General features: G+C 49.7%; 1 protein-coding gene across 2 annotated transcripts in view; it reads right to left on the minus strand.

The window, feature by feature from the left end:
* Positions 1-26014, minus strand: part of BICD2 (BICD cargo adaptor 2) — a 55208-nt gene extending 29194 nt beyond the window's left edge. For both annotated transcript variants that reach the window (XM_032164533.1, XM_032164532.1), the window contains exon 1: positions 25685-26014. In XM_032164533.1, the coding sequence (XP_032020424.1) occupies positions 25685-25924 (240 nt within the window). In that variant the 5' untranslated portion in view covers positions 25925-26014. The remainder of the gene's footprint in view (positions 1-25684) is intronic.
* Between the last annotated feature and the right edge of the window lie 1772 nt (positions 26015-27786).

Genomic DNA, 27786 nt, shown 5'->3' on the forward strand with positions numbered 1-27786 from the left:
CAAGACTCGACCCCTGACCACGATAGGCAAAGAAATCTGCATAGCCAGGAAACAGCAGTTCAAGTCCAGCACCCACCTCCTTCACAATCATGCGGTCAGTAAACACTGATCGAATGGCGGACTTGCCCCCCAAAAACTGCCACAAGCCACAGGGCTTCAACACTTGATGGAGTCAAAGGGAAATCAGGTGTTTCCGAGGCCTTAAAAGGAGCTGGGGTGGTCTGCAGGACAGGAGAGGAACTGGAGGCCTCAGACACCTTGCTCCACTCCGGGCAGCTCTGCATGTGCTGTTCAGAGTCCTGCCCTGCACAGCCAGGACTCCACAGGAGACCAAGTGGCATCAAGCCTTATTACAGTCACCAAGGTGCTCAGGCCTATTAAGCTGACATAAATACAAGCTCAACAATATTATGAGATAAAGAATTTATAGCATTATGACATTAAACTCACTCATAGGTTAATCAAACCTATCGTGACCCAAACAGCCTAGTACAAAATACATCAAAGTGTCAACCACGCAGAGGGAGAGATCGGGGGCTCTGCAATAGCCGGAAAATCAGAACTGGCACAGACACGAAGGCTCCATACCAGGACTCAGGGCATAAGCAAATGATATCACAAGAGGATGCAGAATGACATCAGAGCAATCTAAAAAAGGAAGAAATTCCATTTATGTGTTGGTGTACCACAGGAGAACAAAGTAAAAGACAGTATTTTACATAAGTTTTCTGTAAATCTGAAACTGTTCTAAAAAATATATGCTGTAAAAATGTTAGCATACACTCAAACATGTGAAAATTGAAAAATGATCTCTTAAATATATCTGTATTAGAGAAGGTATACAGAACAAAACAACGGGAAACCAAATAAACAAAAAATAGAAACAAATCATATCAAAACTTCAAGATCATGGCCAAAGCAGTACTGTGCTGGGGGTTGTGGCGGATTGCACTAAAAATAAATAATGATAAAAAGAAACAGTCTCTCTAGACTGGGACTGCAAAAACTGAATAAAGTAACAAGCAAAAGTCTCACAAAGGGGAAGTGATACAACAAAAACCCACAAACAAAAGAAAAAACAAAGCAACCATGTTCGTGTATTTTTTTAACCCGCTAATGACTGTATTCAGGTTGGCAAGTCTGTGCAAAGTACATACCCCAAAACCAGGGAACTGAACACTTACCAACCTGTCCAGTCCCCACAGGCAATGTGAGGACTGAGCTACCACATTGCTGGTTCCACCCAACAGCCATTGGCAAGATGGGCATCGGCACCAGCAGGCCTGCCTCACAGGAGAACTGACCCAGGGAGTGCATGCCCAGGAGGGAGTCTGGGTGCTGTGTAGCACAGCAGGTCTTGAGCTCAGGTCTCGGCCTAAAGTGTCCCTGTCCACAACCATATCCACTCAAACAAATAATGAGAAAGGAAAACAGAAAGACATGCCCTGTCAGTTCCTGATGTATCTGGTGAACACTCCCGTTGAGTTTGCTGAGTTTGTAATGTCCTCTCTAAGGGAGAAGAGACATTACAAACTCAATGGGAATGTTCAACAGGTATGTCATGAACTTATCTGCTGGTTTCAACAGATCTTCCCTTCCAAAGGGCAGGGACTCATGGACCAACTCCAAGCCAAACATGGATGCAAAAACCTGACAAAATCTCAGCAAACAGAAGTAACAACTTACCTTAAGAGTTATTCACTGTGATCAGAAGACCTTGCCCAGGAACATAAAACCAGGGTAAACCAATTCAATTTTAAAAATCTATATTCAGCATCTGCTATGAAACAAGATAGGCCAACAAGTAAGTTAACCATATAGATTGCCTGAAGGCAAACTACCAATATTTCTGCCACAAAATAATATTTTAAAAGGAATTTAAAATGTCATCTATGCTAAGATGCTTTTACCATAATTCAGCCTGAACTCTTCTCAACTGAAGCACTTGAAAACTGAATGTGGTAATTTTCTTTTTTTTTCTTTCTAAATGTCATAAAAAGAGCATCAATAGAGTAAATCTTACCTGGATAGATCAACAAAAGCAAACATAACAAATAATGGAATGCATTAATAAATAATGGAGAAGCATTGGTAAATGAAGATGCATTTGAGTTACCCACACTCCCCTTAAAAGGAGAAGGCAGGACTACACTCTCACCATACTTAAAAGACATCAGAAGAGAAAAAAGTGTACCGCTAAATTCCTATTTTTTGCAGGTGATGATTTTGTCTAGAAAATGCACTAAGAAACATCCTCAAAAAGGTCAGAGGTTTCAAATACACCAAGATACTCATAAAATCCTCCCAAATTAAACTGTTGAGTTACGAACACAAAAAAGAGCAATTACATTTATAATCTTGACCTAAAAAATTAACCCCCAGATATTAACTTAACTAGAAACAGAAAATTTATCCAAAGAAAATTATAAAAATACTAATGAGAAAGACAGAATGTAAGTTGGAAGGTAAGATTCCTCAAGTGGTCAAGTAGATTCATGTGATATGGGTATCACAGCTACCAACCTGGAAGGAAGCTGCCTCAAGTCTTCTGGGGATTACTTCAGAATAATAGTGAAATTTATCTCAAAGATTTAGCAAGCAAAAGGACTCTCCCTGGTTACCTCCATTAAAAAATGTTAAAAAGACATAATCCATGTCATAATATCCACCCTTTTAAAGTGTACCATTCAGTGGTTTTTAGTACATTCACAGAGTTGGGTGAACATCACCATTAATTCCACATTTCTTTTTTTTTTTTTCTTTTTTTTTGAGATGGAGTCTCGCTCTGTCGCCCAGACTGGAGTGCAGTGGCACAATCTCAGCTCACTGCAAGCTCCGCCTCCCGGGTTCACAATATACTCCTGCCTCGGCCTCCTGAGTAGCTGGGACTACAGGCGCCTGCCACCACGCCTGGCTAAGTTTTTGTATGTTTAGTAGAGATGGGGTTTCACCATGTTGGCCAGGATGGTCTCGATCTCCTGACCTCGTGATCCGCCTGCCTCGGCCTCCCAAAGTGCTGGGATTACAGGCATGAGCCACTGCGCCCGGCCTAATTCCACATTTCTATCACCCCCCAAAGAAACTCTGTCTCCATTAGCAGTCACTCTTCAGCTCTCCCCACTGCCATCCTGAAAACCAATCTATTTTCCATCTCTATGAATGTGTCTATTCTGGACATTTCAGTCTTTTGTGACTGGCCTCTTCACTTAGCATAATGTTTTCAAGGTTCGCCCATGTTGTAGTATGTATAAGAATTCCCTTCCCTTTCATGGTCAAATAATATTCCATTGTATGAACAGATCACATTTGTTTATCCATTCATCATTTGATGGACACTTGGGTTGTTTCCACTTTTAGGCTATTATGAGTGGAACTGCTAGGTCATATGGTATCTCTAACTTTTTTTAAGGAACTGCCAAATTTTCCACAAGGGCTATCCCATTTTATATGTTCCTACTTGCAACATAGGAGGATTCCGATTTTGCCACTCCTCTCCAGGACTTCTTGTTGTCTATTTTTTGGTTACAGCCATCCCAGCGGATATGAGATCTCTTCCCACTTTCTTTCTTTTTTTGGAAGACAGGGTCTCACTCTGTCACCCAGACTGGAGTGTAGTGGTGAGATCATGGCTCCCTTCAGCCTTGACCTCCTGGGCCCAAGCTATCCTCCTGCCTCAGCCTCCTGAGTGGCTGGGACTATAGGCACGTGCCACCATGCCAGCTTTTTTTTTTTTTTTTAAGAGATGGGGGTCTCACTATGTTGCCCATGCTAGTCTTGAACTCCTGGGCTCAAGTATGCCTCCCACTGTGGCCTCCAAAAGTGCTGGGATTATACACACAAGATACCGTGCTCAGCCTCTTTCCATTTTATTCAAAAAGTATTAGTAACAATAATAGCCACCACTCTATAAGTCTCCTTAAGTATAGTATTTCACTTAATGCCTATCTCAAAGTTCTCAGAACCCATGTTCCCATTTTATGAAGGAAGAAACTAAGGCTCCAAGAGGCCAAAATTGTGACAGGGCAGAGGCACAGATGGAAGACAGCCATCTCTGCCTGCTCCATGCTGGGTCCTTCTGCTGCATCGCTGGGTCAGAACTACTGCCTGATGGCAAAGGGCTCCATATCCTGAATATATAAAGATCTCCTATACATACATGAGAAAAAGGCAGACACCCAATAAGAACACTAGAAGAAGGTCTTGAAAAGGCTCTTTACAAAAGAGGCTCTCCAAATGGCCAGTAAACACAGGAAAAGGTCCATGGGGAATATAACTTACACAAGAAAGAGCTACTGTGACACATTGATCAGAATGGCTAGTATGTAAATCGGTAACACAACAAGTGCCCGTGATGAGGATGGAGAGGACAGGAGCTCGCCACACACTGCTGTGCTCCTCTAGAAGAAAGCCTGCCCTATGTCACCCTAGCCAGTCCATCCAACAGACACAGGCATCGGCCACCCCATGAGCGTTCTAACAGCCCCAAGCTGAAAACAACCCTACTAAGGTTGGTCTACCTGACAGTGGGTGAGGAAGGCGTGGTATATCCACACAAATGAATCCCATGTGGCAATGAGTGCCAATAACCTACAAATACAAGCAGCAATGAGGATCAGTCTCACGATGCTGAGTGAACACACAAAAAAGTACAGTGCAACTCCATCTATAAGAAGTCAAAACCAAGCAAGATATAATCTTTGGTGTCAAAAGCCAGAATGATCACACCTTGACAGGTCTCAGAGAGCAGCTCTGGGAAGCTGACAACATGCAACTTCTGGATCTGTTGGTAGTTACATGGGTGCACTTACTTTGATAATTTGTCAAACTATACAATTATGATTTTTATAGTTTCCATATTTACCTTACACTCCAGTAAAAGCTGATTTTTATTAAAAACTAGTGAAATATGAAAACTATTGGGCCGGGCGTGGTGGCTCAAGCCTGTAATCCCAGCACTTTGGGAGGCCGAGACAGGCAGATCACAAGGTCAGGAGATCGAGACCATCCTAGCTAACATGGTAAAACCCAGTCTCTACTAAAAATACAAAAAATTAGCCAGGTGTGGTGGCAGGCACCTGTGGTCCCAGCTACTCAGGAGGCTGAGGCAGGAAAATGGCGTGAACCCAGGAGGCGGAGCTTGCAGTGAGCCGAGATTGAGCCACTGCACTCCAGCCTGGGCAATATAGCAAGACTCCGTCTCAAAAAAAAAGAAAAAGAAATATGAAAACTATCAAAAGCATTATGAATGGGGTTTAAAAATAAGGTAAATTATATCTTGATTAAAAAAAAGGAGAAACAAAATGATCTCTGAAATTCAATACTGAAATAGAATCAACCTATTTTTAAAAATCCTGAAGTAATCCAGCAATAAGGACACAGTATCTGAAATGTTATCTGAATGCATAGCACTAGAGAGATGAGCTCAGGGCCTTAGCTACTATTACTACTGCGCATTAAAAAGAAAAGCTGTGGCCCGGCGAGGTGGCTCACATCTGTAATCCCAGCACTTCGGGAGGCCGAGGCGGGCGGATCATGAAGTCAAGAGATGAAGACCATCCTGGCTAACATGGTGAAACCCCATCTCTACTAAAAATACAAAAAATTGGGCGCGGTGGCTCACGCTTGTAATCCCAGCACTTTGGGAGGCCGAGGCGGGCGGATCACGAGGTCAGGAGATCGAGACCACAGTGAAACCCCGTCTCTACTAAAAATACAAAAAAAAATTAGCCGGGCGTGGTGGCGGGCGCCTGTAGTCCCAGCTACTCGGAGAGGCTGAGGCAGGAGAATGGCGTGAACCCGGGATGCGGAGCTTGCAGTGAGCCGAGATCGTGCCACTGCACTCCAGCCTGGGCGACAGAGCGAGACTCTGTCTCAAAAAAAAAAAAAAAAAATACAAAAAATTAGCCGGGTATGGTGGCACGCGCCTGTAGTCCCAGCTACTCAGGAGGCTGAGGCAGAAGAATCGCTTGAACCCAGGAGGTGGAGGTAGCAGTGAGCCAAGATTGCATCACTGCACTCCAGCCTGGATGACAGAGCGAGACTCCGTCTCAAAAAAAAAAAAAAGGAAAACGAAAAGCTGCAGAATAGCAGATGATGTACCCAAGGGATGACATATTTGCCAACATACACGCATGCACTTAAAATCTATACATTTTACTATATGTAATTCTAGTTTAAAAGATTAGTAAACCAAACATATCATCGGGAGTTAAATTACTTGTTATTCATAAAATGGATAGTATCAGAAACAAGATGAAAGATCAAATTTTCATCAATGAACTTCAGCAAAAACTTGATATAGGAACACAGTGTCAGGTCAGGAAATGGTGGCAAGAAATGGACTTCAGATTTACACAGGGCCAGATGCTTCAGATCACCCCACAAACAGATGTACAGCCTTGTTAGCAATTCAGGAAAACAACTTACAGTAGCTACAAACACCAGCAGAAACAGAGTCACAGGGCACACTGGGATGGGGGATGGGAGGGCTCCAGGGCCAGGAGGGAGGTATAAGTTGGGAGATGGATGTGAGATGAGCTGGAACCTCTGCCTGTTGTTCAGTCCAGTAATGACCCAGATCCAAGATGGTGTAAAGGCAGTGCGGCGAGGGGAGAAGGGGATCCACCTAACTAAGGGCGGGGACAGGGGAGGGGGGGTCCCCTGTCCTGAGGCATCTTCACTGGGCCTGCTCTGTCCAGATGATCCCTCTCCACCCCCAGGTCTTCCCAGCCTTGGGCGGCCGTCAGCACCCTCCCAGCTTTGATGTGGGCCCAGAAGGAGGAAGACAGAGGACAACACAGCTGTTAACAGATAAGCAAGGGGACTCTGGGTGCCCAGGGGAGGGAGCGCAATTATCCCAAGGCATCACTGCACTTCCCAGTTTGCACCAATGTAAGCTCATTAGCTTCTCTCATAGGAGGTATTAGTTCCTCTCCCGGGTGAGAAACTGAACTCCGAGAACACACATCTCCACAAACGTTTCCCCAAGAGGGTCTGAAGAGAAAGCAAGAAAGAGGAGGCTGATGATCTAGAAGTGGCTGGGCCTGGGCCTGGGCCTGGACCCCTGCCCACAGTGCTCAATTGTCTGACCAGTGCCCCAACCACACCTGCGCCTCAGAATCACCTGGAGAACTGCAAACTCCCATTCCCAGGTGCATGAACATCTAGGACTCAGCCCTTCCTGGTCTTGGCCTGGAACCTAGAAAGCTTGGACTCACTGTGGGGACTGCCTAACAACTGAGATCTGGCTAAAGCCAGTCATGGTGGTCCCTGGGCCCCACTTCCCACAATTTATGGAGATCATTTCCCTCCTGACACATGGTCCCTCCCTCCCTAGAAGCAGGTTACCTGAGGTGGCAAAGCGCGAGTGAAAGGACTGGCCTTCCTGCTCGGACATGTTGATATGTGAATACAGTAGGGAGAGGGGCTTGCTGAAGGCACCACCCAAGAAAGATGGAAGCATTGGCCGGGCACGTTGGCTCATGCCTGTAATCCCAGCACTTCGGGAGGCCGAGGCAGGCAGATCACCTGAGGTCAGGAGTTCAAGACCAGTCTGGCCAACATGGCGAAACCCTGTCTCTACTAAACAATACAAAAATTAGCTGGGCATGGTGGCGGGCACCTGTAATCTCAACTACTCGGGAGGCTGAGGCAAGAAGAATTGCTTGAACCCGGGAGCAAAGGTTGCAGTGAGCCAAGATCGCGCCACTGCACTCCAGCCTGGACGACAGAGTGAGACTCCGTCTCCAAAACAAACAAACAAACAAACACAAAAAAATAAAGAAACATGGAAGCACATGCCACATGTCCACACCAAGTATGGTACATTCACAATGCCCAGCACCCAACAACAGGTGGACGGCAGTAACTCTAGTATGATGACACAGTTGATGATGCTCAGCAGCAAGAGAACTCACTCCTCATACAAGTAACCGTCGTGATGGCTCTTAGAGAAGCCAGACCCAGAAGACCACACACCAAGTATGAAGAAACCTAATCGCTGTAGAAGGCAGGCAGTGCGCTGCTGGGTGGACAGAAGAGTCTGAGCACTTCAGGGTAACCTTCACCATGGCGCAGCCACACGAGAGCACACAACTGCACAACTGCGTGTGGTCTTACAGGCAAATCATACCTCAATTTAAAAATGAGAGCTGCACAAAACAATCATCTAGTCAGCAGCCAGAGCTGCTCCGGAAATGTCTGCCTGTTGAGGTCAAAGGTCGCCCTAAAAAACGCAGCCTGGACCGAAATGGGGCTCAGCTCTGTCTCACAGTGAACCACACCAATGTGGAAGGTGGGTGGAAGAGGTCTCCCAGCAGCTTCTAGGGAAAGGCCACCAAACTGGTGGCCCATCAAGCTCCCACACAGACCTTCCAGATGAATTCCCTGGTGGGTTCCCAGTAGGCCAAATCTCAGAGCCAGTATGTCGCTGGGGGCCAAGAGGGTAAATGGACCTGTCCACCATCTGCCCCACCAACAACAGCAGCCACAGGCCTGACCCCCTCTTAGGTGCTGACCCTTGGCATCTCGGCCTAGTGCGAGAGGCTGGGCAGCTCTGTGGAGAAGCACTTTGCCCAGGCCCCTGGCTACACTGGGAAGCAGGTCTGCATGCTGGTATGCTTTCTTCCAAAGTCCCCACCAGGCTCCTGCGTGAGGTCCTGACCTGCATCTCTTTCATGGCCACATGTGTAGGCAACAGCTCCAGGGGTATGGCTCAGGACAGGGGGGTCACCAGGAAGTGAGGAGGGCCAGACCCACTGGGCAGGATGGAAAAGTCCAGCAGCTGACCCAGGACAGCAGAATTCCCTCCAGCCCAACATTACCCTCACTTCAGCCAGCACCCCCATCGCTTTAGCTCACTGATACTGAGAAATAGCTCAGGCAGAAGGCAGGGCTGACCATCCAGATATACACACAGTGTGGGTGGGGCAAGGCCTCTTACACGGGAAGGGTTCGGGCCTGTCTTTGTGGGCAGATGGATGCCCACGTCCACCACACATCTGCACCTCCTTGGTGAGTGCAGGAACGGAGTAAGGAGCCCAAGCCCAGCAAGTGGCAAGGCCCAGGAAGCATCTGTGGCATGAATGGAGGAAAGACAGGGGGAACCTATGGAAACAGCTGGGAGGTGGCAGGCCCCACACCTGAAGTGGGTAGACAGCATGGCAGGTCAAGGGAATAGCCAGATGCTAGGGTACTGAGAGTGCAGAATATGAATATGGCTGCATATGTATGAATATGTATGCCATATGTATGAATATGGCTGAGTGAGGCTAGGACTGCAGGGAACTCCAGGGGTACAGGGTGGGCAGGCCTTGCAGGTTCTTTTGGGGCATCTCCTCTTTTATCATTCTCTCTCCAGCCGGTGGAGGGGACACACCCCTATGACTCAGCAGCAGGAATGGCTCCCAGGCTTGCCCCTGTCCTGGGTCTTCCTTAGCTCATGCACATTCCAGAGAGGGACAGAGAGGCATCCCAGGTTCTCCACTTGGGGAGTTGTACCCCCCTCCAGGGCTGAATCACACAAGATGTGCAGAGCAGGGAGGACTCAGACCCCTGGGTGTAAACTGCAATGACAGGATGGTGTTCCCACACTCATCTTTCCCCTCGGATCATTCTGGAAGTGTAAACACTCTTGAGACTGATTTAATAGGTCTGAGTGTGGCCCCTGAGCTTCAGAATTTTTGAAAGTCCCCCAGTGACCCTGGGGTACAAGCAGACTAGCCAGCTCCACATGCTTCTACTGGAACCCAAGTCAGCTAAGAAGCCAGAAATAGACCTGTTGACTACCTGGGCCCCTCACAGACCCAATGACCCACCCAATGGGATCCCATGAGTGTTATGTGGGAGACTCTACCTCACCAACCCCTCAGCCAGCTCTTCCCATCCATCCCCAGCTGGGTGGGGATGCTCCAGCATCACTAAATCAACTCCCTCCTCTCTTTATTCAAAAGGTACTTCCTAAGCAGATACAGGCAACAAAGGATGTGGGGTCCAGGGCCCCCAGGAGCGGACAGAGGTGGGTGTGAATCATGTGTCTTCACACAAGCCTTGCAAAGTAAAAACTTTTATTGCTCCCTTTCATGGGTGAACAAACTGAGGATCAACAAGGTGAGAGGATTCATCTGAGTGGGACCATAAGCCTTCTCATTCCAAAATCCATTTTTCTTCTTTGCAGCAGGGTGGTTCCCAGAGGAGGTGGTACAGGGAGGGGCAAGGGGGTAACAGGAGACAGGGCAGGAGGTGGAGGTGGTCCCTGAGGAACTCAGACAGCCTCACCTGGCAGGTAGACAGGGAGGAGGGAGGAGGCCCAGGAGCACTCAAGCAGGAGCCTGGGAAGGCTGCAGGAGTCCCTGCAAGACAGGGTGGGGCCTCTTGAGGACTGGGGTCCAGGCCAGGAAGAGAGGGTGGGGCCTCCTGGGAACTGGGGTCCAGGCCAGGAGGCAGCGCCCGCCCACCTCTGCCAGCCTATATCTATCAAGCTGTACGCTGCAGGACCAGCCCAGCCCCAAGACCCTCTGCAGGCCCATCTGTCCGTCACACCACAGGAGGCTGAGGGGTGCTGGCTCACCCTTCCTACTGTGTGGCTTTGGAACTGCATTTCCCCAAGGAGGATTTACACTTGTGGATGTGGGGATTGCTAGGACTCAGGGCTGAGAGGCACCCACACAGGGAACACTGTAGGGCTGTGGTGCTTGTCACCAGCCTCTGCCCACCCATGGCCCCTCCTCTTTGAGGCCCACATCAATCAGAAGCAGCCATCCCATCGCCAACCGCGAACCCCAGCTGCCCTGGGCAACGTCCAAATGCTAAGCTGCTTTTAGAAAACTGGGAATTCATCCCTGGGCAGGAGGGATTTAGCCAGAATTGGGTGCCATTTAGAGAAGATTACACCCTAATTGCCCCAGTGTCAGCAGACAGGCTTCTGGCCAGCTGCGCCCAGGGCTGGCAAAGATCCCCACAGACCCTAGCTACTCCACCCAAGGACACAGAAGCCAGTCCTGGGGCCTGGGGACCAGCCCTCATCTTCCATGGCAGCTGGCTGCCCTGACACAAATCTCCATTCAACAGCTTGTAGTCAGGGAAGGAGGGGACAGCTTGGGGGCCCTGCCAAGCAGCTGTCCAGACTGCATCTGTTCCAAGCGAGGGGAGGATGGCACAGTGGGCACAGCAGCCTGGGCCAGGCTGGGCTGAAAGCCACAGGAGAGCGTGGCTGCAGCCCGGGTTTTCTCCTCACTTCATCTCTAACCCTCATCACACTTCTTCACCTTAATAGCACTGTTTTAGAAAGAGACGCCGGTAAGGTTCACAGTCAGCAAGTGGCAGGAGAATCTTATGCCATCTCCTTGCAATACCCAGAGTTCTTCCCACCACAGGACGAACTATGAGGGTGGAGCCTGAGGAGAGGGAACTCTCATTCAATGCTGGTGGAAATACAAAATGGTATTCGCATTTGGAAGAGTCTGGCAGTTTCTCACAAAGCTAAATACAGTCTTATTATACAATCCAGCGATCAGACTTTTCAGGTATTTACCCAAATGGTTTGAAAACTTAGGTCTGCACTAGAACTTGTACGTGAATGTTTAAAGCAGCTTTATTCATATTTGCCAAAAAGTAGAAGCAACTAAGATGTCTTTCAATAGGTGAACAGATAAATTGTGGTTCACCCATATAATATTATTGTGATTTAAGAAAAAAAAAAAAGAGCAATCAAGCCACGAAAAAACATGGATAAATCTTAAGTGCATAATGCTAAGTGAAAGAAGCCAGTCTGAAAAGGGCTATATACTGTATGATTCCAATTATGTGACATTCTGGAAAAGGCAAAACCGTAATTATGGTAAAAAGATCAGTGGTTGCCAGAGGTTGACAGGGGGTGGATTTAAACAGGTGAAGCACAGGGGTTTTTTTTAAGGCAGTGAAACTATTCTGTATGATCCTGTAATGGCAGATAAATGCCACTGCATTTATAAAAACAAAAAGTGAACCTTAATATTAGTATGTGAATTGTTTTAAAAAATCATTTGAGAGATCAAGGGATCCTGGGCTGGAATGTAGAATGTGACAAAATAATCTAATTGTATTACAAATGTATCAAACAACCTCACTGAAGGGGATGGGGGAATAAAGTACTAAAGTAACTTTTTTTTTTTTATTTATTTGTTTTTTTGAGACAGAGTCTGGCTCTGTTGCCCAGGCTGGAGTGCAGTGGCGAGATCTCAGCTCACTGCAACCTCTGCCTCTTGGGTTCAAGCAATTCTCCTGCCTCAGCCTCCCAAGTAGGTGGGACTACAGGCACACACCACCAAGCCTGGCTAATTTTTGTATTTTTAGTAGAGATGGGGTTTCACCATGTTGGCCGGGGTGGTTGGTTTTTTGTTGTTGTTGTTGTTGTTTTTGAGACAGAGTCTCACTCTGTCCCCCAGGTTGGAATGCAGTGGTACAATCTCGGCTCACTGCAACCTCGGCTTCCTGGGTTCAAGTGATTCTCCGGCCTCAGCCTTCCAAGTAGCTGGGACTGCAGACACCCAGGACCATACCCAGCTAATTTTTGCATTTTTAGTAGAGACGGGTTTTTGTCATCTTGGCCAGGCTGGTCTCGAACTCTTGACCTCAGGTGATCCAACCTCCTTGGCCTCCCAAAGTGCTGGGATTACAGGTGTGAGCCACTGAGCCCAGCCCTAACTTAAGTAACTTTGGAAATAAGTAGAGTCTATAAGACTAAAGGCAAAAGAATTACACAAAAGCACTGTAACTCTAGTTGATAAAATTGTTTCCCATGGGGACCCAGGTTAACAATTCTGTTACTGCTGTACATGTGAACTGGAATGAAACAATTAAGTTACTGGATGCTGGATGGTGGGAGCCAGGTGTCTCACTGTTGGAGTGGGAGGTTACAGATAAGCAAGGGAAGGTGGTAAGAACGATCCATGTGGTAATGGATTAGAGTTCTTACATCAGTATGAACTCATGGTTAACTAAATATACATACAGGTATATTTATTGACATGTGTATATACATGGGTTAGTGTACACTAACTGCATTTTTTTCTTTTTTTTTTTTTTTTTGAGATGGAGTTTTGCTCCTGTCGTCCAGGCTGGAGTGTAATGATGCAATCTTGGCTCACTGCAACCTCCGCCTCCTGGGTTCAAGTGATTCTCCTGCCTCAGCCTCCTGGGTAGCTGGGATTACAGGCGCCCACCACCACGAACAGCTAATTTTTGTATTTTTAGTAGAGACGAGGTTTCCCCATGTTGGCCAGGCTGGTCTCGAACTCCTGACCTCAGGTGATCCACCCGCCTCGGCCTCCCAAAGTGCTGGGATTACAGGCATGAGCCACTGCGCCCAGCCACTAACTGCATGTTCAAAACAATCTCCTTGTTCTGTAGCCGACAGGCCTTAAATCAAAGACACCCTAATAGCACTGAGCACACATAGCAACCAGATCTTGGTTTCTAACATCTCTCTCAACTAAAGAAACCAGGGCTTCTTGGGGTAAATAGCTGATTCTAGGACTCAGGCAGGAAACAGATAAGCCTGAAACGTCTTGTAGTGCCAGAAAGGAAGGAAGCACTTTAAAAAAAAAAGAGGCACCACGATGTGGTATGTTAAAGGGGGTATAAGAGCCATCTGAAAGAGCTCTCAAGAGCCAAAGCTGGAGCAATTTGAGCAACAAAATGAGGTAATGTTGGATTATAACCCAAAGTATAAAATAAACTTTTATGGGCTGGGCACAGTGGCTCATGCCTGCAATCCCAGCACTTTGGAAGGCCAAGATAGGAGAAGTATGTAAGCCAAGGAATTAAAGACGAGCCTGGGCAACATAGTGAGACCATGTACCTACTAAAAAAATTAAAAAATTAGCTGGGGGTGGTGGCACATGCCTATAGCCTTGGCTACTGGGGAGACTGAGGTGGAAAGATCACTTGAGCCCAGGAGGTCAAAGTTGCAGTGAGTCACGATCACACCACTACACTCCAGCCTGAGCGACAGAGTAAGACTCCATCCCAAATAAAATAAATAAAACGAACTTTCATGAGTCTACATTGATATAATTAACAAGAGTGGGAGGGAGGGAAAAGTCTGCCATGCAGAAAAATTGCAAATAATTTATATAGATACCACTCTGCCCTCAAAGAGGTGGTGCAAACTCCCTACTCAAGTATGGGCTATGCACAGTAATTTCCTTCCCGAGAATACAGTATGGACAGGAAGAGAAAGAAAAACTTTAGAGTGGCGGTCAGGTGATCAAGGTCAACAGCAGCAGTGACAGGTCATGCTGACAATACACACTCTTGATATGTGATGAGAAGGGCATTTACTTCTGTGATCTTCCTCCCTCAAACCCATAATCCCAATCTAACCACGAGAAAAAACATCAGACAAATTCCAAGTGGAAAACATTCTACTAAACACCTGACCAATCTTCTTGAAAACTGTCAAGGTCATCAAAAACAGGGAAGGTCTGAGAAACTGTCACAGTCAACTGGAGCCTAAGGAGACACAACAACTAAATGTAATGTGATATCCTAGACAATACTTGGGACAGAAAAAGGACATCGGGTAAAAACTAAGGCAATCTGAATAAAGTATTCATAATAATGCCATGATATTGGTTCATCCATTGTAACAAATATATCACACTAATGTACAATGTTATAATAAGGGGGCAGCTGGGTGTGGGGAATACAGCAACTCTACTATTTTTCAAATTTTTCTATAAATCTAAGTTTTTTACAGTAGTTCATTTTTTAAAATTAATGATAAAAAGGCAGCACAGTTTTTTTTTTTTTTTTTTTTTTTTGAGACGGAGTCTTGCTCTGTCACCCAGGCTGGAGCGCAGTGGCGCAATCTCGGCTCACCACAGGCCTTCCGGGTTCACATCATTCTCCTGCCTCAGCCTCCTGAGTAGCTGGGACTACAGGCACCTGCCACCACACCCAGCTAATTTTTTTGTATTTTTAATGGAGATGGGGTTTCACCGTTTTAGCCAGGATGGTCTCGATCTCCTGATCTCATAATCCGCCTGCCTCATCCTTCTGAAGTGCTGGGATTACAGGCGTGAGCCACCACGCCCGGCTGGTAGCACAGTTGTATACATGTTCAATGGCTTAAAGACACATAAGTCTGTAATCCCAGCACTTTGGGAGGCTGAGACGGGCAGATCACGAGGTCAGGAGATCGAGACCATCCTGGTTAACACAGTGAAACCCCATCTCTACTAAATACAAAGTATTAACCAGGCGTGGTGGCAGGTGCGTGTAGTCCCAGCTATTCGGGAGGCTGAGGCAGGAGAATGGCGTGAACCTGGGAGGCGGGGCTTGCAGTAAGCCGAGATCGCGCCACTGTACTCTAGCCTGGGCGAGAGAGCGAGACTACATCTCAAAAAAACAAAAAAAAGACACATAAATGCTACAATACACATGACACTTTATCTTAAGAAGCCCTGAGGTTTGCTAGTGGGTGTGGTGTCACGGCTGGCAACTCATGAGCTACCCACCTGAGGCAGTAGGTGGGTGTTCTGAAATGGAATGGGAAGCTGTAGGTGTGTGTATCCTGTGTATCCTCACATGGCTCAGGTAGGCCGGGTGCAGGGCTGTGTACACTAGTGTTTTCTGAGGAGAAAACTGTACGTAGGCAAATACAAAATTCTCATCATGTTCAAACTGTTCCCTCATATATCAAAATTCTCATCATGTTCAAACTGTTCCCTCATACATCAATCAGTCTGGAACAAATTTACATTTTCAAAAGATGTGTTATAGCAGAACTGTGCTTCACAGAAGTAATAAAATTGGCCCGATCCAATCAGTGAACAGGGAAGTGCAACTTAAACCACAATGAGATGCCATTATCTGTTTCGGGAAGTCAGGGACCCCAAACGGAGGGACCGGCTGAAGCATGGCAGAAGAACCTGGATTGTGAAGATTTCATGGACATTTATTAGTTCCCCAAATTAATATTTTGTAATTTCTTATGCCTGTCTTTACTGCAATCTCTAAACATAAATTGTAAAGATTTCATGGACACTTATCACTTCCCCAATCGATACCCTTGTGATTTCCTATGCCTGTCTTTAATCTCTTAATCCTGTGAGCTGAGGAGGATGTATATCGCCTCAGAACCCTGTAATAATTGCATTAACTGCATAAATTGTACAGCATGTGTGTTTGAGCAATATGAAATGTGGGCACCTTGAAAAAAGCACAGGATAACAGCAATTGTTCAGGGAATAAGAGAGATAACCTTAAACTCTGACCGCGGGTGAGCCGGGTGGAACAGAGCCATATTTCTCTTCTTTCAAAAGCAAATGGAAGAAATATCGCTGAATTGTTTTTCTCAGCATGGAACCTCCCTGAGAAAGAGAATGTGCACCTGGGGGTAGGTCTCTGAATTGGCCCCCCGGGCATGGTCGTCTCTTACGGTGGAGACTGCGGTGGAGACTGCGGAGGTGAACTAGACTCCAGTCTCCCATAGCGCTCCCAGGCTTATTAGGAAGAGGAAATTCCCACCTAATAAATTTTGGTCAGACCGGTTGATCTCAAAACCCTGTCTCCTGATAAGATGTTATCAATGACAATGGTGCCGGAAACTTCATTAGCAATTTTAATTTCGCCTCGGTCCTGTGGTCCAGTGATCTTGCCCTGCCTCCACTTGCCTTGTGATATTCTATTACCATGTAAAGTACTTGATGTCTGTGACCCACACCTATTCGCACACTCCCTCCCCTTTTGAAACTCCCTAATAAAAACTTGCTGGTTTTTGCGGCTTGTGGGGTATCACGGAACCTACCGACATGTGATGTCTCCCCCGGACGCCCAAATTTAAAATTTCTCTCTTTTGTACTCTGTCCCTTTATGTCTCAAGCTGGCCGATGCTTAAGGAAAATAGAAAAGAACCTACATGAATATCGGGGCAGGTTCCCCGATAATTATCTTAGGTCACATTTTAGGACACCCAAGGAATCTCCTGGGCTCATGGACATGCTTGTCATCAACCAGCCCTACACCCCTGCATGTTGTGAGGGTGGTACTGAGGGAACATGGGTGTGAGGAGGAAGGGCAGAGCAAAGCAGTTGGGGAGCCCAGGCAGCAGGCAACACATGCCTGCAAAGCAGCTGCGTCCTGGGCCCGAGCCCGCCATGATGCTGTCACTAGAGGGAGAAGCTGATCCACCTCTAAGGGCGTCAGGAATGTACTGGCCTAAAACAAGGAAACTGAGGCCAAGAGAAGGGAGAGACCGGCTCCAGGTCACAGAAGTCAAGCCAAGAATGTCTGAGTCCACTGCCATGCTAGTAAGAGTATGAGTGGTCCTCACTATGACCTCAGCGCCCCCAGTGGTAGGACAGTGACAATACTAGTTCCTCCCTTCTGGTTTAGAAGTGCTTGGCATCTACACTCACTAGATGACAACATCACCTCAGGTGGGCAGAGCTCCACAGTAAAGGCTGGGGCGACAGATGAACCAGAATAGGTGATGACAATGCAGCAATACAAGAGCCAAGCCATGATGCATCAGCTGAAGGAGGCACCCTGGCTACTATTTTTTTTTTTTTTTTTTTTTTGAGACGGAGTCTTGCTCTGTTGCCCAGGCTGGAGTGCAGTGGCACGATCTCGGCTCACTGCAAGCTCTGCCTCCCAGGTTCATGCCATTCTCCTGCCTCAGCCTCCCAAGTAGCTGGGACTACAGGCGCCCGCCACCACGCCCGGCGGGGTTTCACCGTGTTAGCCAGAATGATCTTGATCTCCTGACCTCGTGATCTGCCTGCCTCAGCCTCCCAAAGTGCTGGGATTACAGGCGTAAGCCACCACGCCCAGCCCCTGGCTAATATTTTAAAAAAGAAAAGAGAGGCCAGGCACAGTGGCTCACGCCTGTAATCCCAGCACTTTGGGAGGCCGAGGCAGGCAGATCATGAGATCAGGAGTTCAAGACCTGTCTGACCAACAGGATGAAACCCTGTCTCTACTAAAAATACAAAAGTTAGCCAGACGTGGTGGTGCACGCCTGTAATCCCAGCTACTCAGGAGGCTCAGGCAGGAGAATCCCTTGAACCTGGGAGGCAGAGGTTGCAGTGAGCAGAAATCACACCACTGCACTCCAGCCTGGGCAACAGAGTGAGATTCTGTCTCAAAAAAAAAAAAAAAGGAAATAAAAGAGAAGGACAAAAGTAAGGTGTCTGGCAGGGGCAGATAAAGTGGGAATCTCCGCCTACCGGCACGCTCCACAGCATAAAATAGAGTAGCCAGGGCTAATGCCAGCGCAGTATGAAAGGGGACAGGACAGGCCACACATGGTGCTGTCTTTAAAATGACAAGGTCTGGGGCCGGGCGCAGTGGCTCACGCTTGTAATCCCAGCACTTTGGGAGGCCAAGGCGGGCGGACCACGAGGTCAGGAGATCGAGACCACGGTGAAACCCCATCTCTACTAAAAATACAAAAAAATTGGCCGGGTGTGGTGGCGGGGACCTGTAGTCCCAGCTACTCGGAGAGGCTGAGGCAGGAGAATGGCGTGAACCTGGGAGGCGGAGCTTGCAGTGAGCCGAGATTGCGCCACTGCACTCCAGTCTGGGCGACAGAGCGAGACTCCGTCTCAAAATAAATAAATAAATAAATAAATAAATAAATAAATAAATAAATAAATAAAATAAAATGACAAGGTCTGTAATCCTAGCACCTTGCTGGGCCAAGGAGGACTGATTGCCTGAACTCAGGAGTTCAAGACCAGCCTGGACAACATGGTGAAACCCCACCTCTACTAAAATACAAAAAATTGGCCGGGTGTGGCGGTGTGCACCTATAGTCCCAGCTACTCAGGAGGCTGAGGTAGGAGAATTGCTTGAACACAGGAGGCAGAGATTGCAGTGAGCCAAGATCAGGCCACTGCACTCCAGCCTGGGTGACAGAGCGAGACTGTCTCCAAAAAAAAAATTGACAAGGCCTTCAACCAAATGCAACCTGCAGATCCTGCTTGGCTTCTGAAGCAAACAAAGTAACTATAAAATGAAATTTATGAGCCAAACTGGGGAAATCCAAACACTGACTGGACAACAGATGACACTAAAGAATTTTTGTTAGTTTCTTAGGTGTGAAAATTCAACAATGGTTAAGTTTTGTAAAAAAAAAAGATTCTATTTTCTATTAGCTGGGCATGGTGGCAGGTGCCTATAGTCCCAGCTACTCGGGGGGCTGAGGCAGGAGAATGGCGTGAACTTGGGAGGCAGAACTTGCAGTAAGCCGAGACTGTGCCATTGTGCTTTAGCCTGGGTGACAGAGTGAGATTCCGTCTCAAAACAAAAGAAAAGATTCTATTTTCTCAGCAAAACAACTGGTGTACTTACAGACACAGCTACACAGGATGAACTGCGGTAAAGAAACAAGACTGGCCACAGCTGCAAACTGCAGGTGCAGGGCAGGAGCATACATGGACTCACCCTATTACTCTCTCCACCTTTGGTTATGTCGAAATGTCCAACAAAGAAGGTGGCTTTAAAAAATTAGTAAAGGCCGGGTGTGGTGGCTCACGCCTGTAACCCCAGCACTTTGGGAGGCCGAGGCGAGTGGATCATCTGAGGTCAGCAGTTTGAGATCAGCCTGACCAACATGGTGAAACCTCGTCTCTATTAAAAACACAAAAATTAGCCGGGCGTGGTGGTGGGCTCCTGTAATCCCAGTTACTCGGGAGGCTGAGGCAGGAGAATTGCTTGAACCTAGGAGGCAGGGTTTGCAGTGAGTCGAGACCGTGCCACTGCAGTCCATGCTGGGCAACAGAGCTAGACTCTGTCTCAAATAATAATAATAATAATAATGATAATAATATGAATAAATAAATAAGTAAATAATGAGTAAAGCAGCCAGGCACGGTGGCTCACGCCTGTAATCCCAGCACTTTGGGAGGCTGAGGCAGGCAGATCACCCGAGGTCAGGAGTTCGAGACCAGCCTGGCTAACATGGAGAAACTCCGCCTCTACTAAAAATACAAAAATTAGCCAGGCGTGGTGGCGTGCACCTGTAATCCCAGCTACTCAGGAGGCTGAGGCATTGAGAATCACTTGAACTCGGGAAGCAGAGGTTACAGTGAGCTGAGATCGAGCTACTGTACTCCAGCTTGGGCAACAGAGCAAGACTCCGTCTCAAAAAGAAAAAAAAAAGCAAACTATAGATCAGGTGTGGTAGCTCACATCTCTAATCCCAACACTTTGCGAGGCCAAGGTGGGAGGATCGCTCAAGCCCAGGAGTTCAAGACCAGCCTGGGCAACATAGTGAGACCCTGACTCTACCAAAATAAATAAATAATAATAATAAATTAAAAAGCCAACTATAAAAAGCAAACCATGACAATTATTTCATATAATAACACAACAGTATAAGTTAGAAGTGCCACAGAACCTCTGCATCCACAGAAACCTTCCTGTCTTTATCCACTTGAATTAAACCTGCTTTTCTGTATCTCAGAGTAGCAACAAACTAACTTTAATAAAAAACAACTATTACAGATGCACAAAGCCTTTCCCCTGTTTGATGGTGTCTTGTACACATCACACACTCACAAGGGAAGAAGAGCTGGCAGGGAGAAACACCCAGTGCTCCCCACATTTGTCCTGCGCGGTCTACACAGGTCCTATTGACACTGTTCTCTCCACTTTCTGCTGTTCTTGAAGTGAATGTATGATTTTTTAAAACACAGTAACTTCTAAAAAAGAAGCTGGGCCCCCAGTGGCATCCTCCTAACCCTAACCCTGGCCTGCAATGCTCTGAGGGTGGCAAGGGACGCCTGCCTGCCACTCAGTCCCCATCTCTCCATCCACCTCCCACAGCAGAGCAGAGCCCAGCTTGGGACAGCAGGGTTTGAGCCCAAGGAGGCAGCTAGGCAGCCACATTGGGCCCTCTCCTGCTCCAGAGTTCGGCTTCAGAGGTCACATTCTGAACACTGGACAACACAGGGTCTAAGGCCAATGCTTTACCTGTCAAAGCCTGCATAGTCCTGGCCAGCTCTGGCCACCAGCCACCACCACCTCAAACAGCTGGTATATTGTCTGAGACGAAACCAAATCTTTCTTACCCCCGATGTGTGTAACAGTTCTATCTGGTCCACCTATGTGGTGAAGCAGGTCTGACTGACTGGGGGATGCCCAAAACTGACAAAGAAGAAACTGATCTCCTCCCTCAAAGGAAGGGACTGTGGTCCCTAAGTGACAAGGGAGACCTAGCAAGAATCCTATATGGACCTGGGCCGGATGCTCAGACACAAGGGCACAGGGACACCCCTCCCTGACTTTGGGGGCTCACAGAGCACTGGGCCAAGGTAACAGGCATCATTATTAACCCATCATGGCCCAGACAGGCAGTGGCTCATCCAGGGCCGCAAGCTCCTGGGAGACCAGGCAGGGCCCAGACTCCTCCTGTGGAGTCAGTATGGAGTCCACAGGGACAGACATCATATACAGTTGGTCCTGCTCAGGTGGTGCCAGGCACCCCCAGGGGTCCAGAGGCTCCCAGCACTGGGCCTGGCCTTCCTCTGGATCTACCTGCTAAGCCACAAAGCATGCTCGCCTGGCGTCCCCAAAGACGAGCTGCTCCATCACAGCTGTGCCTGCCTTGAATCCCGTGGAGGGTGGCCAGGTCCACGCCTCCACATGCTGGCAGGGCTGGCCTGGAGCACACCATCCGCATGGCTAGGGCTGGGCAGATTCCCTGGCCAGGTCCCAGGATGACTGAGATATACAAGCACCCAGTCGCCAGGCCCTACAGGAAGAAACAGCACCAGGGCTCGACATGGGAGTTTCAGACATTTTTAAAAGTGTAAAGGTCCCTAAAGATTCCTTCATGACCCCCTGCCCCATATTCTAAAAATGGGGAAAGAGAGGCGTGGTGGGGAGAGAGTTGCCCAACAATTAGTGACAACAGTGTGGCCACATGGTCATCATCTTTGGATGCCTATAGCTGCCTCTCCCCAACTGTCAGACCCATCTGTGCTTCAGGTATTCACAGGGCCCCAGTTCCCACCCAAGCCAGGCTTCTTCATACAACAGCAGACCACTGCCACCACCCAGCCCCCTGAAAGGCCCTTGGGTCTCCCAGAGCCTCCCTGCTCTCAACAGCCTTCTGTTCAGAAATGGACACAAGAGTGTTCTCAGGGGTTATCAGACAAGAACAGGGAGAAGCTGCAGGTGCGGCAGCAAGGAGACAGACCTGAGTGAGGCACGAGATTCAGTCCGAAGACCTACGAAGCACTTGCTGCGTGTTGGGTGCTGTGCCCAGTCCAACATCCAATTTCACCCACGTGCACCTCTCAGACAAGGACAATGATGCTCCAGAGCTTGGCACTTTGGCCCCGAGGTGGCACACCAAGGCAGTGAGGGTGTCCAGACCTCCTCTCTGAGCCTGAGCTCAGGTGGAGTCAAGACTGTTCTCAGACCACCCCCATTACCCTCCCCTGACCATGAGGACCACATGGGCACTTAGCCTCAGCCCACCTAGCTACAGTCCCTGCCTGTGCCCTGAAGGCAGGAGCTGCCACCTCAGCACACCTGTCTTCTTAAAGCTGCAGCTGAGAACACAGAGCAAAGTGTCTCACGGCCACGCAGGACCAGGAACACCAGGTTGCTGACCAAAGCCCATCTAATTCTCTTCCCCACCATTCCAGAGAGAGGAAGAGAAAAGGCACACTGGGAACTGGGACAGATATGGCCCTTACTGAGTCAGGCTCAAGAAATCACTAGCAGAATGATTAGGCAAAAACAACCAGGGGGCACCCACCTCACTTGCGGCCTCAGCCAGCACCACGCTATGATGTCAGCAGGACACAGACACTTCCCCCATCCCATGAGAAAGGCAACAGGACTGGCACTGTCTCCCATTCATCACCACAAGACCCTCCTCAGCTCTGATCAGAAACCCACACACTGGGACCAGCAGGCCAGCATCCTTCCTTCAACGATCCTATTATCTACAAATGCAGGGCAGGAGTACAAGCAACTCCATTTGGAGCACAATTTATTAGTAACTAAATGCACTTTAGTTCAAGAAATAAAGTTTTTTAAAGAATTAAGGCGGCCGGGCACGGTGGCTCACGCTTGTAATCCCAGCACTTTGGGAGGCCGAGGCGGGCGGATCACGAGGTCAGGAGATCGAGACCACGGTGAAACCCCGTCTCTACTAAAAATACAAAAAATTAGCCGGGCGTGGTGGCGGGCGCCTGTAGTCCCAGCTACTCGGAGAGGCTGAGGCAGGAGAATGGCGTGAACCTGGGAGGCGGAGCTTGCAGTGAGCCGAGTTTGCGCCACTGCACTCCAGCCTGGGCGACAGAGCGAGACTCCGTCTCAAAAAAAAAAAAAAAAAAAGAATTAAGGCAGTACACCGCTCTACAGGAGAAAAACCTTAAATCTTCTGTTTTTTTTTTTTTAAATAAAGAGTTAATATTTTCAACTATAATACTGGCCATAATTAAATAGGTTAGCAACAGCCTGTGTTGGCATGGGTGTGAGGAACAGGCATGCTGTTGATGGGGGATGAACTGGTAGAAACTTTCTGGCAACATCTACTGAAACTGAAACGCTGATGCACATTCCTCTAGGCTCTGCTAGAGACTGAGCAGAAACATTCTTATCCCACCTTACAAAGGAGAACTAGATTCTGAACAGAGCAGTAATTTGTCCAAGGCCATGTGGCCAGTACATGGGGAAACCTGGTGGTAACAAAAAACAAGCAAGCAGACGCCTAAAGAGTACCCACAGAAACAGATATACCCTCTTCCTGATTCCGCTAGGGACTCACCCTCCAGATACATGCCATGAAAATGCCAAGATTCTTCACTGTGCCAAAACGTTTGTGTCAGAATAGCAAAGTCCTGACAAATGAAGGGCACCAAAGTGGGGACAAGTTAGGTCAGCGACAATTCCTTCTCACAGAGGACACTGCCAAACCCAAGCTGTGGACAGAGACAGGGACTGTAGAGGCTGCCCAGGAGCGGCTCACGATGCACCTGGTAGGAGGAAGAGGGCTGCTTCTGTGTGTGCAGAGGGAAAAGCGCTCCAACAGATAGTGCTGCCTGCTGGAGAGGGTGAGCCCCACTACAGGAGACCAGAAACTGGCTGAGTCCACTCCCACTCCATATTCTCAGAGCCCCCAGCCTCCCTATCGATAACACGCCCCACCCTAAGATGGGGACTCCAAGAGCAGCTGCATCTCACCCCTCTTATAGCTCCAGCACCACGGGAGCATGGATTGCAGAAGGTGCCAACACCTGTTGACAGACAACAGAATCGAGTCCTGAGGGCGATGGGGGAGGACCCAGCTCCTGCTGGCCCAGGGTCAGCCACTGACTGGTACTAACTGAGCACTTGCTCTGCCCAGACATCCAAGCATCTGGTTGGATTCATTCTCTGCTCTCCACAGACGGGTCTCCTCAGACAAGGGGGAGGCAAGGAAGGCTGCAAATGGTTTAGGCACCTGTCTGGGCTGACTTGGAGCAGAGGTGCCAGGGGATAAGCCTGGAAACCAAAAGCCAAGGGCTCACCAGGACACACTCAAGTGGGGGAAGGGAGCACACCACCAGGCTATACTCCTGACCCCACACCAGTCCTTTCCAAATACATGACCCTCACAACAATCATTTCTGGGCACGCAGTACTGCACTCACATTTTGCAGAGGGGGAAGCTAAGACTCACGGAGGGCCTCTACCCAAAGCCACATCACTAGCAAGGGGCACAGCCTGGATTCAAACCCTGGTGTATCCTCCCAGAAAGCAATTCCTGCAAACAACGCTATGGAGTCAGGGAAGGGGAGAAGAGAAGCTGGGGAACGACTGTCCAAGACTCCCGCTGCCCTGCCGCCTGGAGACCCTCGACCAGCCTGGTGGTCTAACCTCCTCTCCCCACAGTGGGAATGGCACAGACCACTGAGGTCTCCGTCCAAGAGGAACACAGCCAGCCACAGCGAGGGGACGAGCCCGAGAGTGGGGGCTGGACAGGAAGTCGGCCAGGGAAGTCAGCTAACTGGTGGGACCGCAATCCCGGCAATGAGGACAGAGCGCTGGGCCTGGGGCAAGGGTACTGGGGGACCCATGCCAGGGGCAACCTCCACATGCAACCCCGAGCCCCTACTCACTTAGGCCGCTGTCCATGACCCTTCCCCACCTCGGAGGCACTCATGAAAGAAGCAGAAACGCTCCGAAAGTAGCTGCGCCCAGAGAGGGGAAGTGATTTCTCTGAAGGTGACAGAGCCGCAGCCACCCAGACCCAGGCCCACCCTCGGCCTCTCCCAGCGGGTCACCAGCATCCGTGGCCTCAGCTCTCGGCTCAGCCACTGCCCTCCCAACCCCACCCCACACTCAGACACACCCGGAACAGCGACCACCGCAGAGCATCAGCCGTTACGAAGCCCCGCCCCGCCCGGGCCGCCCAGGTCCGCACAGAAGCAGGCAGGCAGCTGCAGGAGGCGACAGGGCGCCCGGACTCCTGCATTAGCGGCGTCTGCAACGGTCGCGGCACCGGCCTGCTAGCCAAGGCCGGGCCCACTCCCACATACTGCCCAGGTCCCCGGCTCTGGGCCCGTGCCCCCTCCGCCCCCGCAGCCCACCCCTGCCGGCCCCCGCTTGGCAAGCTGACCTTGGCCGCCCTGGTGCCAGGGACGACGCCCACAGGCCCTGGCGCCGGGTGGGGGTCGCGGGGCAGGGCGGCTCGGCTCACCTCCTTGAGCTGCTCCATCTCGCTGCGGATAGCCTCATAGTCCACCTCCAGCTCCTCGAACTGCAGCTTGAGCTGGTGCTTCTCCTCGAGCACCGCCAGCCCGTACTCGGCCGCCTGGATCTTCTCACGCGTGGTCTCGGCCAGCTCGTGGGACAGCCGCTTCACCTCGGCGCGCAGCCACTCGGGCTGCGCCTCCATCACCAGCCGCGCGTACTCCTCCTCCTCCGACGGCGCCGACATGGTGGCCGAGGGCTGAGCCGGCTCCCACCGAGGATCTCGCAGGCCGGGCCCTCCTCAGCCGCCGCCGCCGCCCTGCCCCGACGGCCGCCCGCCCGCCCGCGCCGCCGCACGGCTCCTCCCCTCCGGCGCGCGGGGCCCGCTGGGGGCTGGAGTCCTGCCCGCGCTCCGACCACAAGGTCCATCATGCCCGGCGCCCGCCCGGCCCCCGGCTATGATTGGCCCATGCTCTGTGAGGGGCGGGGCCTCGGGCGCAGCCACTGACGCCAATGTCGCCCAGGGGACTGTGGAGACAGTAGTCCCGCTAGCGCACCGACTACAAAACCCGTCCAGCCCCGCGCCCACCCGTCCCCGGCCGTGATTGGCCTGCGCCGCCAGCGTCAAGCCGGATGTAGCGGCGCCTTGCAGTCCCCTGGACGGCGGTCGAGTGGGCGCGGCCCCGCGGCCTTCCCCACGCTCAGAGCCGGGGACACCGTTCGGTCGCCGCGCCTCGCGCTCCCTTGTGCGTCTGGCAGCCGGCGGCCACGCGGGGTGGCAAGACGGCTGCCGGGAGAACCCCCAGGGGGAGACGGGTGCGGGGCGGCGGAACTGGGCTCCCGACCGTGGGACGAACAACGCAGACAAAGCCCGGGAGGCCACGAGCGAGAAGCGCATCCGAGAGCGCGGGTGAACGGCTACCGCTGGAAACCCAGGGACGGTGTGACGCATGCTCTGTACAGACGTCTGGGGGCGGGAGGAGGACGGGCCAGCAGGGGGCGCCCAGGGGCCAGCGGGAACCTCAGCGCCGCCCCTCAGTCCTTCAAGGTCTGTTTCTTGGGAATAAAGACATTTCCATTAATACAGGGTCATAAACGTGGTAAATATAATTGTTGTCTCCGCATCTGTTTTTAGGCCTGACTTGTTTGAGAGTCAGTCGTACCCTTCGCCTTGGCGTAGGTAACACTTCTCTGTATATGGTAGTGTGTGAGATAACTCGTTTATTCTTTATCTCATTGACCTAAAGCGCAACACACCCCACAGCCGCTGACCGCCATAGCACCTAATGGCCAGTATCAGAGTAGTGCAAATGAGTTAACCCTTCCCTCGTATTTTCTTTAGCCAGTCCACAGGCCCCAAGGGAAATCCTAAAGGATGATTCCCATGGACCCTAGCACAGGCATAGTCCCTTCCTTCCCACCGTCTCTCACTGCCGCTCCCCATCTGCTTGTCCGCCTCCCTTAGGCATCCCTAACCTCTCTGCGACCCAAGAATAATAAATTTCTTCTGTTTTGTACCTTTTAATTTTACTTTCTCATTGTATCTCACCTGACCCCCACCCAGAGAACCCATTCGGTTCTCCTAGAGAGTGGTTATCTTGGCTTATGGTCACTGTCCCTCAAGACCAAATTAGAAAGAAGCCATGACAGCAGAAATCACAGCACACAGGGTACTGACACTATCTAATGCACAGTCCACGCTCTAATTGCACAAGGGCCCAACACCATACTGGAGAGCTTCAGTATTGTTCTTGTGGTCCAGGATCCAGTTGCATTCAGTCGTCAGGTTTCCTGAGTCTCCTTTGATTGACCTTTCTGAGGAGTGCAGTGCACACTGGTATATGCTCATGGGGAGATGAGGTGATGCGTTTCTGGCAGGACTGTCACTGAGGTGATGCTGAGTTTTCAGAGCACCAGCTAGGAGGCACATGATGTCGATTTGCATTTCTCTGATCGATGCTGGGTTTTTCTTTGGTAATTAATGTCATGAATGAAGACTTTGCAACCATAGATATAGCCTATCACTCCTCAAACCTTGACCCACTAGTTTTGGCATTCATGACTACTTCTTGCCTGAAATAATTATTACCATACTGGCTGCTTTTTTTT

Source organism: Hylobates moloch, unplaced genomic scaffold (genome assembly GCF_009828535.3).
Source record: "Hylobates moloch isolate HMO894 unplaced genomic scaffold, HMol_V3 SCAFFOLD_10, whole genome shotgun sequence".
NCBI classification, from domain to species: domain Eukaryota; kingdom Metazoa; phylum Chordata; class Mammalia; order Primates; family Hylobatidae; genus Hylobates; species Hylobates moloch.